This window comes from Pseudonaja textilis, chromosome 12, assembly GCF_049901715.1.
Source record: "Pseudonaja textilis isolate UNSWEBS1 chromosome 12, rPseTex1.2, whole genome shotgun sequence".
In the NCBI taxonomy this organism is placed as follows: Eukaryota; Metazoa; Chordata; class Lepidosauria; order Squamata; family Elapidae; genus Pseudonaja; species Pseudonaja textilis.
Genome location: NC_142001.1, coordinates 9,066,062 through 9,082,034, shown reverse-complemented (window position 1 = coordinate 9,082,034; position 15,973 = coordinate 9,066,062). Strand labels below are relative to the sequence as shown.

The window sequence follows — 15,973 nt, the reverse complement described above, 5'->3', positions numbered from 1 at the left end:
TTCAGACGTTGTGGGTGCTTCACTGGAGGTTTTTAAGAAGAATCTGGATAGTCATTTGTCTGAAATTATATAGGATCTCCTGCTTGAGAAGAGGGCTGGACTAGAAGACCTCCAAGGAAGTGGTGACTCTGAGAGCTGTATGGAATGAAATTTCATTTTAATGTATGCCAATTAGTGTATATTCAAAGTGGCAATGAAGTTATTCTAAGTGTAAGTCCATTCCAGCTTATTCTGATTTGATTCATCCTGATCCTTCCTTCCTTCCTTCTTTCTGTTGGAAGAAATATTCATCTGGTTCAGTTCTAAGCGGGGAGTAAGACACTGGAAACATGGAGACTGATTGGAAAAGATGGTATAATGGCCAAGCAGAACCACCAAGCACATGTGATTCTGGGTAGCTGACCACATGGGATTGAGAATGAGGGTTATTTACACCCTCTCTGAGCTTTGAATTTGAGCTTCCTGTTCCTGTGCAAGAGCATGTATTTTATTGGCTGGAGGGTGATGCAATGTTCCCAGGTAATTTTACAATGCAGTCAGTTCTGCTGATAGATAATGCTATTATGTCCTGGAGGGTCGTGTCTTAATCCCATCACCCTGGAGCTGGAAGCCTTTTGTTTTGTAGATAGGCTGGCCCAGTCCTTCTCAATGGCCACCAAATATCTACTGGAAGAAGGGAGCTGAAGCTCTGGGTTTCTGCCTCCCTTAAGACTTTTTATTTCTCTTTTAGGGGAAATATTTTATCCTGCCTTTTTTAATACCGGTATTTCTCAAAATATTTCATTCTTCTAGGAGAGGGGCGGGTGCTAACTTTGTACACTTCCTTCCTTCCTTCTTTCTCTCTCTCTCTCTCTCTTTCTCTCTTTCTTTCTTTCTTTCTTTCTTTCTTTCTTTCTTTCTTTCTTTCTTTCTTTCTTTCTTTCTTTCTTCCTTTCTTTCTTTATCTTCACCCTTTTACCAGGGGTGGGATACGACAGGGTTAACTACCGGTTCGGAATTTATGAGCTTCCCCGCAGGCTGCGAGCTGCGCACCTGTAAATCGTCATCAGCAGGCTGCGTGCAGAGAAACAGCCTTTGAAACAGCCCTCTTTTCCTGCTTTTTTAACTGCAGCTGTGCCTTGTTCAGCAGCTAAAGTTGAAAAATCAGGAAATAAAGATCAGGTAAGAGCCCGGATGGGTGGGTGGGTGGGTGGGCAAAAACATCAGCAGACATAGAACCTTTTTTATGTCTGCTGCTCTTCAGAGCTACCAGTTCTACAGAGGTGGACAGAACCGATAGAAACCCACCCCTGCCTTTTACTACCAATAAAACACCACAGCAAGAGGCCTTTTTCTCATACACACCAGTGTTATAGGGAGATACCAGATGAGTTTCTTTCTGAAAAAATAGATGAAGGAAGTAACACCGCCAGACCATTAGCCTAATGCAGAGAGGTGGGATCAAAAGGATGCAGACAGAGAGGGATTCCGAAAGAGATTTCAGACCTCTCACCCTACCTGCTTTCTCACTACAAAATGCTTTTTGTTAAACAACGGCATTTCAGATGAATAGAACTGATGCTAAAATCCCAGAATCAATCTTTATCTCCTCCGGCGATGCATTTTCATCCTGATCCTTGTTAAATCAATGGCATTACATGCATGTCACAAGAGAGGGAGAAAGACACAGTGGGAAAGGTTCTGCAATGTTTTTTTTTAAATGATGTAATCAATAAATAACGTAATCAAAAAAATAATGTAATCATTTGCTCCATGAGAAACATCAAAAACATAGAACAGAAATGCTATGTAAGCAAACAAGGAATTCTATAAACAGCAGCCTGACATAAATTATCATTTAAAAGAAAAAAACTTTCCTGTGAGCAGCTTACATTTGCTTATTTAATTTAGTTTACTTTATTATCATTGCCCCTCGTACAACAAAATTAAATGCCATCTTCAGAGTACATTGTAACTATAAACATAAAACACAAACACACATCCTTCCCATTCTATACATTGAATTGAAAACCCCCTGATATTGCATTCATATTGCACACTATACAGTAGAATTCAGTAGAGTTACTGCCCTGGGATAGAAGCTGTTTTTCAGACTATTTGTCCTCGCTTTTATCGTCCTGTACTGCCTGCCAGATGGTAATAGTTTTTTTTTTTTAAGGGTTCCCAGGATGAGATGGATCTTTGAGACAGTTTTGGATTTTCTTAAGGTAGCAGGAGCTATAAAGCTCTTCCAAAGAGGGGAAGAGGGCAACCCATGATCCTCTGGACAATGACATTAACCCTCTGGAACGCTGTCCCAGGAGTGGACTGCTACAGGTTTCAGGTGGACCTGTTGCTAACATTATGGCTGGTTCAGTGAATATACAGAAGAACTGAAGAGAAATCAAATGCTATGACAATTTTTGATCAAATTAAAGATTAAGAGAAGTAAAAGGAAGGGATATTTATTTGATCAAGTATCGATTTATTTTATCAAGTGAGTATTTTTGGTTTCTGTTTTGTTTTGCAATGTTTTGCAATGGTCTGGCAAGGATTTTTTTTTTTTACTGATATCAGGATTGAAACGTTTTTTGTTGTTGGGGTTTCTTTGGATTTGCTTCTGGGTATGGGATAAATATCTGTTTAATCTTATAGTCAGTAAACAGATAATATATAGGTGTATCTGCTGTGATGAAGGTTGGAAATCACTTTATATATTCTTCATTTTTATGGTGAGTTCTAGTCTCTCCTTAGGCATGAAACTGATTGTCTGACATTTGGCCAGTCACCTTCACTCAGCCCAACCCACCTCACAGGGTTGTTGTTGTGGAGAAAACAGGGCGGAGAAGGAGTATTACGTATGCTCACAGTTATTTATAAAAACAATAAAGCGGGATAAAAAAATAAATAACCATAAATATTTTGAGTACACTTCATCATATCTTCTACTTGTTATACTTCAAATAAATAAATACAGAAAAGCTGGGGGGTGGAGTTGAATTAAAGGGGGGATGATGGGGATTATACCCCAAAACTAGGGATGCATGCTAGATTTGGGGAAAATAGGAAAGAGAGTTCTATTTTAAAGAGTAACCCAAATCCCTTGCAGCCATTTTCTCTTCATTTACTCGCTGACACCCTAACTGAACCACGGACACTTTCCAGGTGCCTTAAATTCCAAACTCCCATCTTCCCCGGCCGGTCCAACTGGTCACCAGATCCCTTGATCCACCAGACCTTGGAAGACTCTCACCAAGGCTGCCTCATCACTGCCCAACATTTTTACACACCCTCCTCCACGAAACGCAAATAACGCTATATTGCTCGGTGTAATTTTAACCAGATTGCTGTTTGTCAACCTTGTTTACCAACACGCGTGTGCTCAATCGGTCTGTTTAACATAAATATGATTATGTATGCAAATCAGCACTTGGCTTCCATCTGGCTGGTTCCTGGGAAGCCGTTTTAGAAAGCGGACTCCAGCAGGGGGGGTCAGCAAACCTACCCTGACATCCATTTCCGGGCACTGCTGAGTGAATTTGTAGCTGCATGTGACATGACCATCCATTTTCCAAGGGGGTTATTTATCTAAACCATTATTTTTTTTTATTCATATGGCCAAATCAGAACATCCCGTGAAGTATTAGTGTCGCTTTACAAAACCCTAGTAAGGCCACGCCTGGAATACGGCAACCAATGTTGGTCAGCATACTACAAAAAAGATGTTGAGGCTTTGGAAGAAGTTCAGAGAAGAGCAACTAAGTTGTTATTATTATTATTACTTTTATTATCAGAGTACAACATGTGTACAATGAGATTGACTGAGCCTCCCTTTGTGCACCTCCCACACACACACACACAACTCACAATGAGGACAGAAGTCCCCAACCCAGACCCAATCTTATTACCCTATGTGACCTAATTGTGATCAAAGACTAGAGACTGAAACATATGAAGAACGGCTGCAGGATTTGGGGTCTGGCTAGTCTAAAGAAAAGAAGAATTAGGGGGTGACATGATAGCAGAATTCCAGTATTTGAGGGGCTGCCACAAAGAAGTGGGGGTCAAATTATTCTCCAAAGCACCAGAAGGCACGACACAAAACAATGGATGGAAACCAACCAAGGACAGAAGCAACCTGGAATTGAGGAGGAACTTCCTAACAGGGAGGACAATCAACCAGTGGAACAGAAGTTGCCTCCAGAAATCAGGGGCGAATACCACAAAATACGGAATAAATTTTACCAATGGAGGGATATGAAAGGGAGTCCACAAAATGGAATATAGGATTAGAGATGAAATTGGGAGAGTGTGAGGGATTACCTACCTGAGAAGTAATGGGAAAGAACTAAATAGTATAAAGTTCAATGCATTCCAGGCATTGACCGCTCTGTTGCTGAAGTTGTACTTTCTGCAATCAAGTTTAGAGTGGTTTACATTAAGTTTGTATCTGTTGTGTGCTCTTGTATTGTTGCGGTTGAAGTTGAAGTAGTCATTGACTGATAGGACATTGTAGCAGATAATATTGTATACTATGCTTAAGTCCAACTGTAGGCGGCTTGTTTAAGGTTGTCCAATCCCAAAATTTCAAGCCTGGTGGTGTAGGGCGTTCTGTTGCGAGCAGAGGAGTGTGGTCCTCTTCTCGTGAAATACTTCTGGACTCTCTCAACTGTATTAATGTCCGATATACAGTGCGGATTCCAGACAGATGAGCTGTATTCGAGTATTGGTCTGGCAAAGGTTTTGTATGCCCTAGTTCAGGGGTGTCCAACCTTGCCAACTTTAAGACTTGTGGACTTCAACTCCCAGAATTCCTCAGCCAGCAAAGCAAAGCTGGCTGAAGAATTCTGGGAGTTGAAGTCCACAAGTCTTAAAGTTGGCAAGGTTGGACACCCCTGTCCTAGTTAGCAATTCAATACTACCGGAGGAGAAGCTTCTTAAGATTAGATTTAAAACTCTTGAAGCTTTTTGGCAATGCTGTTACAGTGAGCTCTGGCGCTCAGGTCATTAGATATGAGTACTCCAAAGTCCTTGACAGAGTGAGGGTCATCAATGAGGTCATAGCCGCCTAGCTTGTATTTGGTGTACTGATTTTTTTTTTTTACCAATGTGTAGAAAATGTCTTAAGAAAAGATTGGACAGCCAGTTGTGTGGGGTGGTATAAGGACTCCCACCTTGGGCAGTGGGGTGGATTAAAAGATCCCCCAGACCCTTGGATTCTATGAAAACATGCAACAAAGGCCATTTATGTGAGTTCTGCATCCTGTGCTGCCCTCTCGTGTTCACAGCCATCCATGCAACACTAACAAGCTCTTCACAACAGTACCCAAGGATCAAAATAATAGGAGTGTGGCAAATCTGTTTGGAAAAGCAGATTAGCCTCTGAACCCTCCCTAGACGTGAAGGAATGGAGAAAGGATTTCAGGCCAGCAGGGAGGGATAAAAAGGTCTATTCAGCTTTTTCTCAACTGAATTTCTTTCAGCTCCCAGGAGGATCCCATTGCTGGAAACAGCAGCTATTGAGAGGTGGCGGGGGGTGGGGGGGAGAACACACAAAAGCCAACACAACATGAATGAGTTCATCCCACACACATGGATAGTGGGTAGGGTATTTCGTTATCTTCTTGGAGCAGATTAAGCTTTTTCTCTTTTGAAAAAGGTTGGGAGAGTTTTGAAGAGCCTCTAGAGTTCTCGCTACATTTGTTGGTGTGTTTCCAGCCTCCTGCAAAATGATGGGGAAACACTTCGGGTGATTTTTCCACAAACCCGTGGTTGAAATTTGGAGACACTCCTTGCAGGTCCCCAAAAGGGGGATCGGCCCTTGGGAAAGAGGGAAGGAGGTGTGTGTCTTTCTAGACAATTCTGCTTTCCCAGCTGAGGTACTTATCATGTTCAGAAGAGCTAAAAGCCGATCAAGACAATAACGAAAATGTTGATACCAAAAATATGGAACTCTCTCTTTCATTAGACAAGACCGGTTGCCTTCAGAGCCTGTTTTAGTATGAAAGAAATAAATCTCAGAATCAGCTGTTTTTTTAGCACTGGCAAAGGGTATTCTCCTTTCTCCTATTTTTCTCTTCCCTTTTTTTCTTCTCTATTTTTCCTGTTATTTTGTATTTTCTTTCGTATGCTGCATTACGAACTAATAAAAATTGTTATGCCTGAAAATCTTTCCTTTCTCGTCAAAGTAGCTTCTCCAGTTCTGGAGAAGTTCTGAAGCTTCTCGGATGAGAAGCGTAACTTTTTTTTAAAGAGAAGGGCTAACAGGCAGCCAAGATAATGTAGAAAGTTAGCAGCCACCCCTTTCCTTGAAGAATAAAATATTTTGAGAAACATTAAAAAGGAAGAATATTATATTTTCCTGGATGAGAAGTGGAGAAACATGCTCTTGGAAAACAGCCCCCATCTTTCCTTAATAGCCCACAGCAGATGTCAGCACTGAAGAGATAAAGAGATAGGTAGCTCCATTCATAGGCAAAAATTCCCTAAAACAAGGTCTGAACAAAGGTAGGATTAACCCTCAGCCACAATAGGGTAGGATTGCCCAACAATCCCCTTCATGACATCAGCCAAACTTCAACAAAACTTGGGAGCTCAGACAATCTACAACAGCCAGCTATGACCCTTACAACAGCCAATAGAATACATGTTCTTGCACAGGAACAGGAAGCTCAAGTTCAAAGCCCAAGAGAAGGTATAAATAACCCCCCCCCCCCGCACTCTCAACTCCATGTGGTCAGTTGCACCAGAGAAGTATGTGCTTGATGGTTCTGCTTCACCCTTAAACCATCTTTCCAGTCAGCCTCCATATTTCCAGTGTCTTTCTCCCAGCTTGGAACTGAACCAGATGGACATTTCTTCCAACAACAATGGAGATATTGATACCAAAAATACGGAATTCTCTCTTTCATTAGAAAAGTCTGTTATGGTATGAAAGAAATTGATTTCAGAACCTGATAGCTGCTTTTTTTTGGGCACTAGCAAAGTGTTAATGGTTTAATGTAATTATAATAATTAATATAATTATTATTTTCTTTTGACAGGCAGACAAAAATGCATGTGAGATGGGGAAGGAGAACTATAACACCAGAAAGAAAGCCAATTTGGTGTTGTGTTTGGAAGGAGAAAGCTAGAAAGTGGGAGACCATAAGTTTTAGTCTTGCCTTAGGTATGAAGCCAGCTGGGTAACATTGGGCCAGCCCCTCTTTTTCAGCCCCAAGAAGATGACTATGGCAAATCACTTCCAAACTTTTGCCAAGAAAAGTTCAGGGACTTGTCCATGAGGTTACCAGGAGTCAAGATTGACTCAAAGGCAAACATATATTTTTAAAGCTGTAATAGTTCTGGTAATAGCTCTTTATAGGGACACAGTGGCTCAGCGGCTTAAACGCTGAGCTTGTCGATCAGAAAGGTCAGCAGTTCAATGGTTCGAATCCCTAACACCGTGTAATGGAGTGAGCTCCCGTTACTTGTCCCAGCTTCTGCCAACCTAGCAGTTCGAAAGCACGTAAAAAAATGACAGTAGAAAAATAGGGATCACTTTGGTGGGAAGGGAACAACGTTCCATGCGCCTTTGGTGTTTAATTATGCCGGCCACATGACCACGGAGACGTCTTCGGACAGCGCTGGCTCTTCAGCTTTGTAACAGAGATAAGCACTTCCCCCAGAAATGGCTAGCACTTATGTACAAGGGGAACCTTTATCTTTAATATCTCTTTACCCAAGCAAAATCACCTTTTTACAGGTCTGTTCCAAGCTACAAATATCTTCCTTTTAAATATGTAATCACTAAGGTTTTTCTTTTAAAAAAATCCACTTTGTTTTTAATGTGAACCCAATTTCCTCACTCTGCTTTTATTTAAATTTTACTCTCTCCTCTCTTGGGGGTGGGTGGGATGGGGGCTTTAAATTACTACTGTCTCTTGGTGACTGCCTGGACAAGTCCCTGAAGTTTTTTTTGGTAAGGTTTTTGAAAGAAATTTGGTCTTGCCTTCTTCCTAGGGCTCAGGAACTTCCCCGGCTGGTTTCGTGCCTAAGGCAGGACTAGAACTTGGTGTCTCCTGGTTTCTAGCCTGGTGCCTTGAACCGCAACACCAAACTGTCTCCACACTGCATTTATTATTGTGTAAACAACCCCCTGTGGAGAAATACATGGGTTAGAAACGCTTGAAACGAATGAAACATCTGTTCCGAACAATCTGCATTGTTTATTCATTGTGTTTGGTTAAGGTTTTCTTTTTCTTTTCTGCAAGCCACTTTGAATTTATAGCATGAAAGAAAACGAATAACGTGTTATGAATGTAAGGTACTGCCAGAGAAGCTCGGATGCTCCATAGAAAATCACAGGGAAGAGATGTTCTTTGCCACATATAAATTATGAGAAAGAGGGGGGGGGGGAGGGAGGGAGAGAGGGAGAGGAAGAGAGAGAGGGAGATGGAGAGAGAGAGCACCATAGAGGGGAGAGAGGAAGAAAGAGAGAGACAGGGAGAGAGAGCGCACATGAGAGGGAGGGAGGGAGGGAGGGGAAGTGAGGAAGAGAGGGAGGGAGAGGGAGGGAGGGGGAGGGAGCGAGCGAGAGGGAGGGAGGGAGAGGGAGCAAGAGAGGGAGGGTGAGAGAAGAAGGAAGAGGAAGGGAGAGAGAGGGAATGAGTGAGTGAGAGAGGAGGGAGAGGGAGAGAGGGAGGGAGGGAGAGGGAGCAAGAGAGTGAGGGGGAGGGAGGGAGGGAGGGAGAGGAATAGAGAGAGAGATATTTAAAAATGAGAACAGAATTCTCGACAAGCTGGAAAATGAGTCAAAAACAGGAACACAGATTTTCACCATCCAACCAGAAAAAATTGGAATCTCCAAGGAACTGTAACAATGGATAAAATATTTTTGCTTCTACTTTGGTAGAAAATAGGTAAAACTGTCTGGAGCAGGGAATTTACATGTTGATTTCTGTTTGCAGTATAAGGTGAGGGTAAGATTCTTTAGAAATTAAGAAACATGGTAGAACATCAAGCACTGGGTTTTTTTCATGAAGACTTATATCCATCCCAGCTTTCCACCACTAATAATTTGAACATCTCTGCATTTGGAAATCTGGAGAAGGAAAACTTTTTTCACTTGGATCTGTAGAAGCAGACAGTGACAGAACCTCCCCATCTTGTTGTTTGCGTAGAAAAACATATTTGTGTGTCTGTGCGTATTTCCCTTTCTTTTCTGTGTAACTGCACCTCTTCCACAAATGAACATTGTTCCAAGTTAACAAGGGTGTTGGATATATTTTATTTTATTTTTTTAAAGAAAGTTTCATTTTGTTTAACCTTGTGAGATTGCCCTGTTTCTCAAAGAGATGCCCAAAGGCTGCCATGCCTCTAACAGTCAGCAGTTTAAATTGTAGACATTATTTCATTTGTTAAAATCTGACCTTTGAATTGCTACAAAAGGAGCAAAGAATTTGACAGCCCTCTCATCTCATCCATTCACAGGCTTAGGGACAGAGGCCAGGTGAGGTTCCAGTATCTCAGGGGCTGCCCCAAAGAAGAGGGAGTCAATCTATTCTCCAGAGCACCAGAAGATAGAACAAGAAGCCATGGATGGAAACTAATCAAGGAGAAAAGCAACCTAGAACTGAGGAGAAATTCCCTGACAGAGAGAACAATTAACCAGTGGAACAACTTGTCTTCAGAAGTTATGGGTGCTCCAAAACTGGATGTTTTCAAGAAGAGATTGAACAGGGTTTTTTTTTGTTCAAAATGGCTCCTGCCAAAGCAGGGGGCTGGACTAGAAGATCTCCAAGGTTCCTTCAAATGGTCACCTAGTGCAGGAGTTGAGGCTATTCTACTGCAGTCATGTTGTTTTTCTAATAAAGACCAAATGCGCTAGAGATTTAAAACATACTCTATGAACCATTCTAGATTATTTACTCGTTGTACTTTACGCATGCCTTCCTTCTCCCCAGGTTTATAACAGAATAAAAGGAATTCCAAACAGGGAAGAGATACAACTAAAGGGAAGGCATACTTTTCATGTGGTATTTTTTTACTGCTGGACTAACATCCTAGGAATTAATATTATTATGGCTAGCATAATAATATTGGAAATGAAAAAAATGCATCCAGTTTCTTGTTTTGATAAACTGGGAGTTATTTGTCAGCATCTGTGATCCTGAAGCAGATGAAAGGTATCTGTCTTGTCTTTGAACTGCTTCCATCTCCATTGTATGGCATACTTTTAAACTTCTAAAAATTCTAAGAATTACAGCTAAGTGAACTCCCTTACATCTGGAGGCAGAAAAATGGAAACAGCCAAGTACGGAGAAAACAGGGTACACTTAGGGCTTCATTATTTTTCCTTTGTAACCCTGTAGTGTTCGAGAGATCCTTGGTGTTTTCTTCAGCTTGGTTGTTTTCTCTCAGATGTTTCATTACCAAGCTAGGTAACATCATCAGGGCTGATGCTCCAGCACAGATGATGTCACTTAGTTTGGGTAATGAAATGTCTGCAGGAAAACAACCAAAGCAGAAATCCAGTTTGTTTCTGTTCCCCTATTTTTTTTAACCGGCCACCGGGCTGCTTCTTTCCACTTCTTTCTTCTTCTGCTTTTGGCTGCACACAAGGAAAGCAGCAAAAGTCTTCCTTTCTCTCCCCCAAACTCCACCAGAAATGAGTCTTTGGGACCCTGGAAGGCATCCTGCTCCAAGTGGCTGCGCCGGTGCAACAATACTCACAAAGACTCATTTCTGGCGGGGTTTGGGGGAGAGAAAGAAAGACTTCTGCTTCTTCTGCTGCTTTCCTTGCATGAAGCCAAAAGTCTCTCTCTCTCTCTCTCTCCCTCTCTCTCCCCCTTGAGAACAGAGCTGGAGACGGTATCCTGCGATCCCAAATAAAGAATGATTGATTGGTAGGAAAACGGGGTGGGGAATTTTCCTGCAGTTTTTTTGAGATTTTCTCAGGGTCTCTGGTCCATGGGGTTTAAAATTATGAGTTTGGTGGTCCCTGAGGTCCAAAAGGTTGGGGACCCTGGTATAGGGTTTCCAGCCTAGGCAAGGGGTTGGACTAGAAGACCTCCAAGGTCGCTTCCAACTCTGTTATTCTGTTGATCTGTTGTTTTGTTAATAGCTAAAAATCACTGATACACAGAAAACAATGCAACATAAACTCTAAAATAGGCTTCGTAATGCCTAGGTTTTCTTCAAGAAGTTCTCAGATTTTTTTATATGCATGATAGGGTTCCATTGTATATAGGTTGTTGCCCTGCTAACTGCTTACTTCCAGAAACTTTAAGTGTAAAGCTTGCCCATCAAAGCTTGTCCACTCTAGTATTAAAACCAAAGACTGTCCCATTTGTTTGTGTCTTAAAGGATCTATTGCTTTCCCTCGTGGTGCACGTTGCATCACAGACATTTTCTGTTGCAAAGCGGGGCGGAGATTTGCAAATTTGGTGTGCTAACTTCACTGCTGTTTCCACTGCTAGTGTTGTGCAAGCCCAGACGAGCCAGAGAGTGCAAGAGCGTTTGTTGGTGTCCATGAGACAATGGGTGGTGGGCCTCACCAAGGTTACTCATCAGACCGTTCGACATCAGGTAGTGGGTGATGGAATTGCAGTGAGTCAACTTCTCTTCCCAAAACTGTTTATAGACTTCCTGGATTTCCTTTTCCATGTGTTTGTTAAGCAATGAGTTAGAAAGGGGCTCCTTACAGATAGCCAGGCTGTTCTCGCCAACCTCATCACCACACCCCAACTTTAGCACCCTGGGTTTCTCTAATGGGAAGGGAGTATCTAAGGGGAGATCTGTGGAGGAGAACATGGGACCAGACAATGTGTTGTAAGTCTGGTCCACTATGCGATTGGAATCGGGTGTATGGTCAGCGATATGATCTCCTCTGATATGCAGGTCGGGATAATTCTGATAAAGACTTTGGCATGGCCAAGATCTGTACAAATCCAGATCTTTCCCACAGTACAGCTCTTGAACTGCTATGCACTGAGGAATGGACAGGGATATTTTGTGGGTTTTGTTCCTTGGTGCATCTTCTCCAGGGATCTGCTGAGGACCTTTGGGGCCCATGTTACCACCATGAATCCTCGCCATCTTCTCAGCTGCTGCCTGATTGGATTCCGTAAAGAGCTGTTCATTTTCATCTGTATTTGCAAACTGGCTTTGCCAAGTTTCTTGTCCAACAGGTTTGAGCAACTGGCCTTGACGGGAGTCCAAAAGCTCGTGTTTATAGGCAAAGACAGTGAGGAAGCTTTCTGCCAGCATGGTGGCTCAGGAGACAAATCTTCAAAAAGACTACGCAGAGCAAATGCCTTAAAAAAAAAATACACGGAGAAGTTATTTAGAGAAGGAAAGAGAAAACACATTCAGTTTTGTTTAATTCATTGTCCCTCGGTTAAGATAACAGCAAAATATCCTCAGCCTTCTTTAAACCAAGATCTTCCTGGTTTATTGGATTCCAGAATTCCCACACCAGCATGGTTGGCATGTAGGAATTTTGGTATTTGTAATCTAAAACGTCTGGAAATGTTGCAGCGATTAATTTTTTGTTCTTCTTTTTCTGTGCTGCCCTTATGCTAAGCAAAACGTATTTTATAATCCCATTAATTTGGCAAGGCTTTGCAAAGCATTAGAGAACCAGAGTGTTCTAACTCACTCGGAAGAAACACTTAGAGAGCTACTCAGTGGCTCCACAAACACTGAAAATGATTTGCAGTTAAGCAAGCAAATGAAAAAATATCGGTCTGTGGATATCGAATCCTAATTCATAATTGGCTGAGATCATTCATTCTAAACCATGAACTATGGTTTGCAGAGCATAATGGTTGGATTCACACGACATGGTATACCCTAAGCAAGAAGGATTTGCTCTTAAATTGGATCACAATTGGCTTAGCTAGGTGGGTGAAAACTTTTACAAAGATGTTTGCTTTGCTTTAGCTCAATGCATTCTGTGAATCCATGTTATGATTTGTAGATTGCATTTTACATATTAGTCTACCACACAGACATCCATCTGACTGCAACTTGTTCAAGAAAAGCTGATTAAGGAAGTAACATTTGATGCAATGTATATGATGTTTTTACACTCTGATTCATTTTCCTTAGCTGGGTTCCTATTGCACATATAACTCTTTCTTCTTCTTTTTAAAGGAATTAGAAAGTTGGTACATCAATTTCTTTTATCAGCAAACCGTACCAGACAGGCAAATTACAGTTTCTTCTGTAGAAGAGAAGAGTTGTAGCTCAAGGGTGAACTTACGCTTTCTCAACTTGGTTGTTTTCTTACCGACAATGTTTCATTACCAAACTAGGTAATATCATCAATGCTAGAAGGAAGTGGGGAGCTGCTTTCTCTTTATATATTAGTGGTTTGCACTGTCAAAAAAACAAAATAGGAAACAAAACACTTTCCCACCAACAGTCAACACCCAGATAAGGACAGATTAACACCAAGATTAATACTAGACTAATAAACAAGAAGTAAACAATACTCCGCTCAAGTAACTACAGTAAAGGTAAAGGTTTCCCTTGCATAGTCGTTTCTGGCTCTAGGGGCTCACCTGGCTCACCTCTGTTACAAAGCCAAAGAGCCAGCTCTGTCCAAAGACGTCTCCATGGTCATGTGGCCAGCATGACTTAAACACCGAAGGCGCACGGAATGCTGTTCCCTTCCCACCAAAGGGTCCCTATTTTTCTACTTGCATTTTTACATGCTTTCGAACTGCTAGGTTGCCAGAAGCTCAGACAAGTCACAGGAGCTCACTCCATTACACAATGCTAGGGATTCGAACCGCCAACAAGCTCAGCTTCTTAGCCACTGAGCCACCGCGTTAACAGCCTAAACAAGGAACGACCAAAAACATTCATACTGACACTGACAGGACAAACTATTTGTATATAAAAAGAGAACAAATCCCACTCCCTTTGGCACTGATGAGATTACTTAGTTTGGTAATGAAAAATCTGTAAGAAAGCAACCAAGTTCAGAGACCACCAATGACCCCACCGTTTCTTCTTTGCTTTAATAATTTCCTTTGGGTATTTTATGAAAGCAGGTCAAATGTGTCCATTCAGTCCAGAATTGCTATGAGGGGCAGCATTTACATTTAATAAGTTGCTATTATTAACTCTCACAACTCGTGTATTGTGATTCTCATTTTTCAAAACGAAAAAAGCTTAACAGGAAATTGTGGTTGAGCGTATGAGGCTCACCCAAACCACATCCCACGTCCGTAACAGCGGTGAAGCTAAGTGTCTTTCAGTCCTGGTCAGAAGTTTCTCAACTTGGTACCCTGTTCTGAAATCAGTTTAAGAAGAACCCCAATTTACGTAAAGTTGTGCAAGTTAAACAACCACAATGAATTATTTTTTCTAGCCCAATTTTATACACAGCCTATTCTTTCGATTCTAGGTGACTTAAAATAAAATAAAAACACTTAATACATGTATAAAAATGTATTAAAAGATTTATAACATTAATAAATGGTTTTTTGTACAAAACTATTTGGAAAAAGTGCAAAGAAGAGCAACTAAGATGATTAAAGGCTGGGAGACTAAAACATATGAAAAACAATTGCAGGATTTGGGTGTGGCTAGTCTAGAGAAAAGAAGGACAAGCGGGGTGACATGATAGCAGTATTCCAGGATTTGAGGAGCTGCCACAAAGAGAAGGGTTATTGGATAACACATTGTCCAAAGCATTAGAAGGCAAGACAAGAAACAATGCATGGAAACTAATCAAGGAGAGAGACAACCTAGAACTAAGGAGAAACTTTCTAAGAGTGAGGATAATTAACCAGTGGAACAGCTTTGCCTTCAGAAATTGTAGATGCTCTGTCACTGGAGATTTTTAAGAAGAGACCAGACAGTCACTTGTCTTAAATGGTATAGGTTCTCCTGTTTGAGCAGGGGGGTTGATTGGAAGACCTCCAAAGTCCCTTCCAGCTCTGTTCTGATTCTGAGTCTATTAGAATCTATAAATAAAGGTCTAGCTGCCATAAAAACAAGTTGGAAGGGTCTTTTGAAGATATTATTTTTGTCACTTTCTGAAATATCATCAAGATGGGGGCAGACTAAGTCCCCGTTTTGTTTCAAGGTGAGTACTGAATATCCTTTATTATACTGCCTAGGTGGGAGGATTGTGTATAATCTCTCATGAATTTACCAATGGTTCAAGCAATAAAGCCACTGTAGGTCATCCCTAAAATATTGCAAGAAATTCTAGAGTATTGTCTGATGGCAAAAGGTTTAACGTGGCATCTCTCCAAGTTACAGTTTACTCCAGGTAATCTATAGGAGACAGGGTGCAGACATAGATTTTGTACAATATTAAAATAATATAATCCAACAAGGTAAACCAGCAGGACTATGAATGGCTTAGTAAGATTATGATTTGCAGATAAGATTAGATTTATATTTGTCACCAAGCCGTTTTTTGCATCCACGTGATACTGCCTGTATATATTACTTTGCGAATAATATTTTTTTAAAAAGATTTTAAAACGTTCATTCCAAAATGTCAGTGATACTTGCAAATCCTACCATGAACTACATTAAGCAATTGGATCTCCAATTGTCACAGTTTGGAGCCCCTTCAGTAAAATAATTAAATTTTTTTGGTATTTATTTATTAAATGTATATGCCACTCTAGGGAGCAACTCTGAGAGGTTTACAGCAAATGCCCTGGACATATTTAAATGTTAATCTTCCAGTGTTTGCAATGAACATACCTTTTCTGGTTACATGCTCTGTGGGATCAAATAGGAAAACAGCCACAAATAGACACAAGGATGGTTCTTTTCTGATTTTTTTTTCCAGAGGATGCTCAGATGTGCTACTCTCCACAAGCCATGCTTGAATCTCTGGGATTCTGCAATGTTCATGCATTTAACAACAAGCCACTTCTAGTGAGGGGGAAAAAGAAACTCTGTGGTCACCCCTCCTGCCATAGTAAATCCAAAAAAGGATCTGACTTTTAAAATCTACATTGTGTAATAGGGCAGATAG

General features: G+C 41.2%; 1 protein-coding gene across 1 annotated transcript; it reads right to left on the bottom strand.

The window, feature by feature from the left end:
- Nucleotides 1-9,228: 9,228 nt before the first annotated feature.
- Nucleotides 9,229-15,912, bottom strand: LOC113437850 (TLR adapter interacting with SLC15A4 on the lysosome-like). Its single transcript, XM_026703027.2, has 2 exons — nucleotides 15,697-15,912; nucleotides 9,229-12,275 (listed from the first exon to the last, which is right to left on the bottom strand). Exon 2 carries the CDS (start codon nucleotides 12,226-12,228, stop codon nucleotides 11,359-11,361), a length of 870 nt encoding a protein of 289 aa, XP_026558812.1. The 5' UTR covers nucleotides 12,229-12,275; nucleotides 15,697-15,912; the 3' UTR covers nucleotides 9,229-11,358.
- Nucleotides 15,913-15,973: the final 61 nt, after the last annotated feature.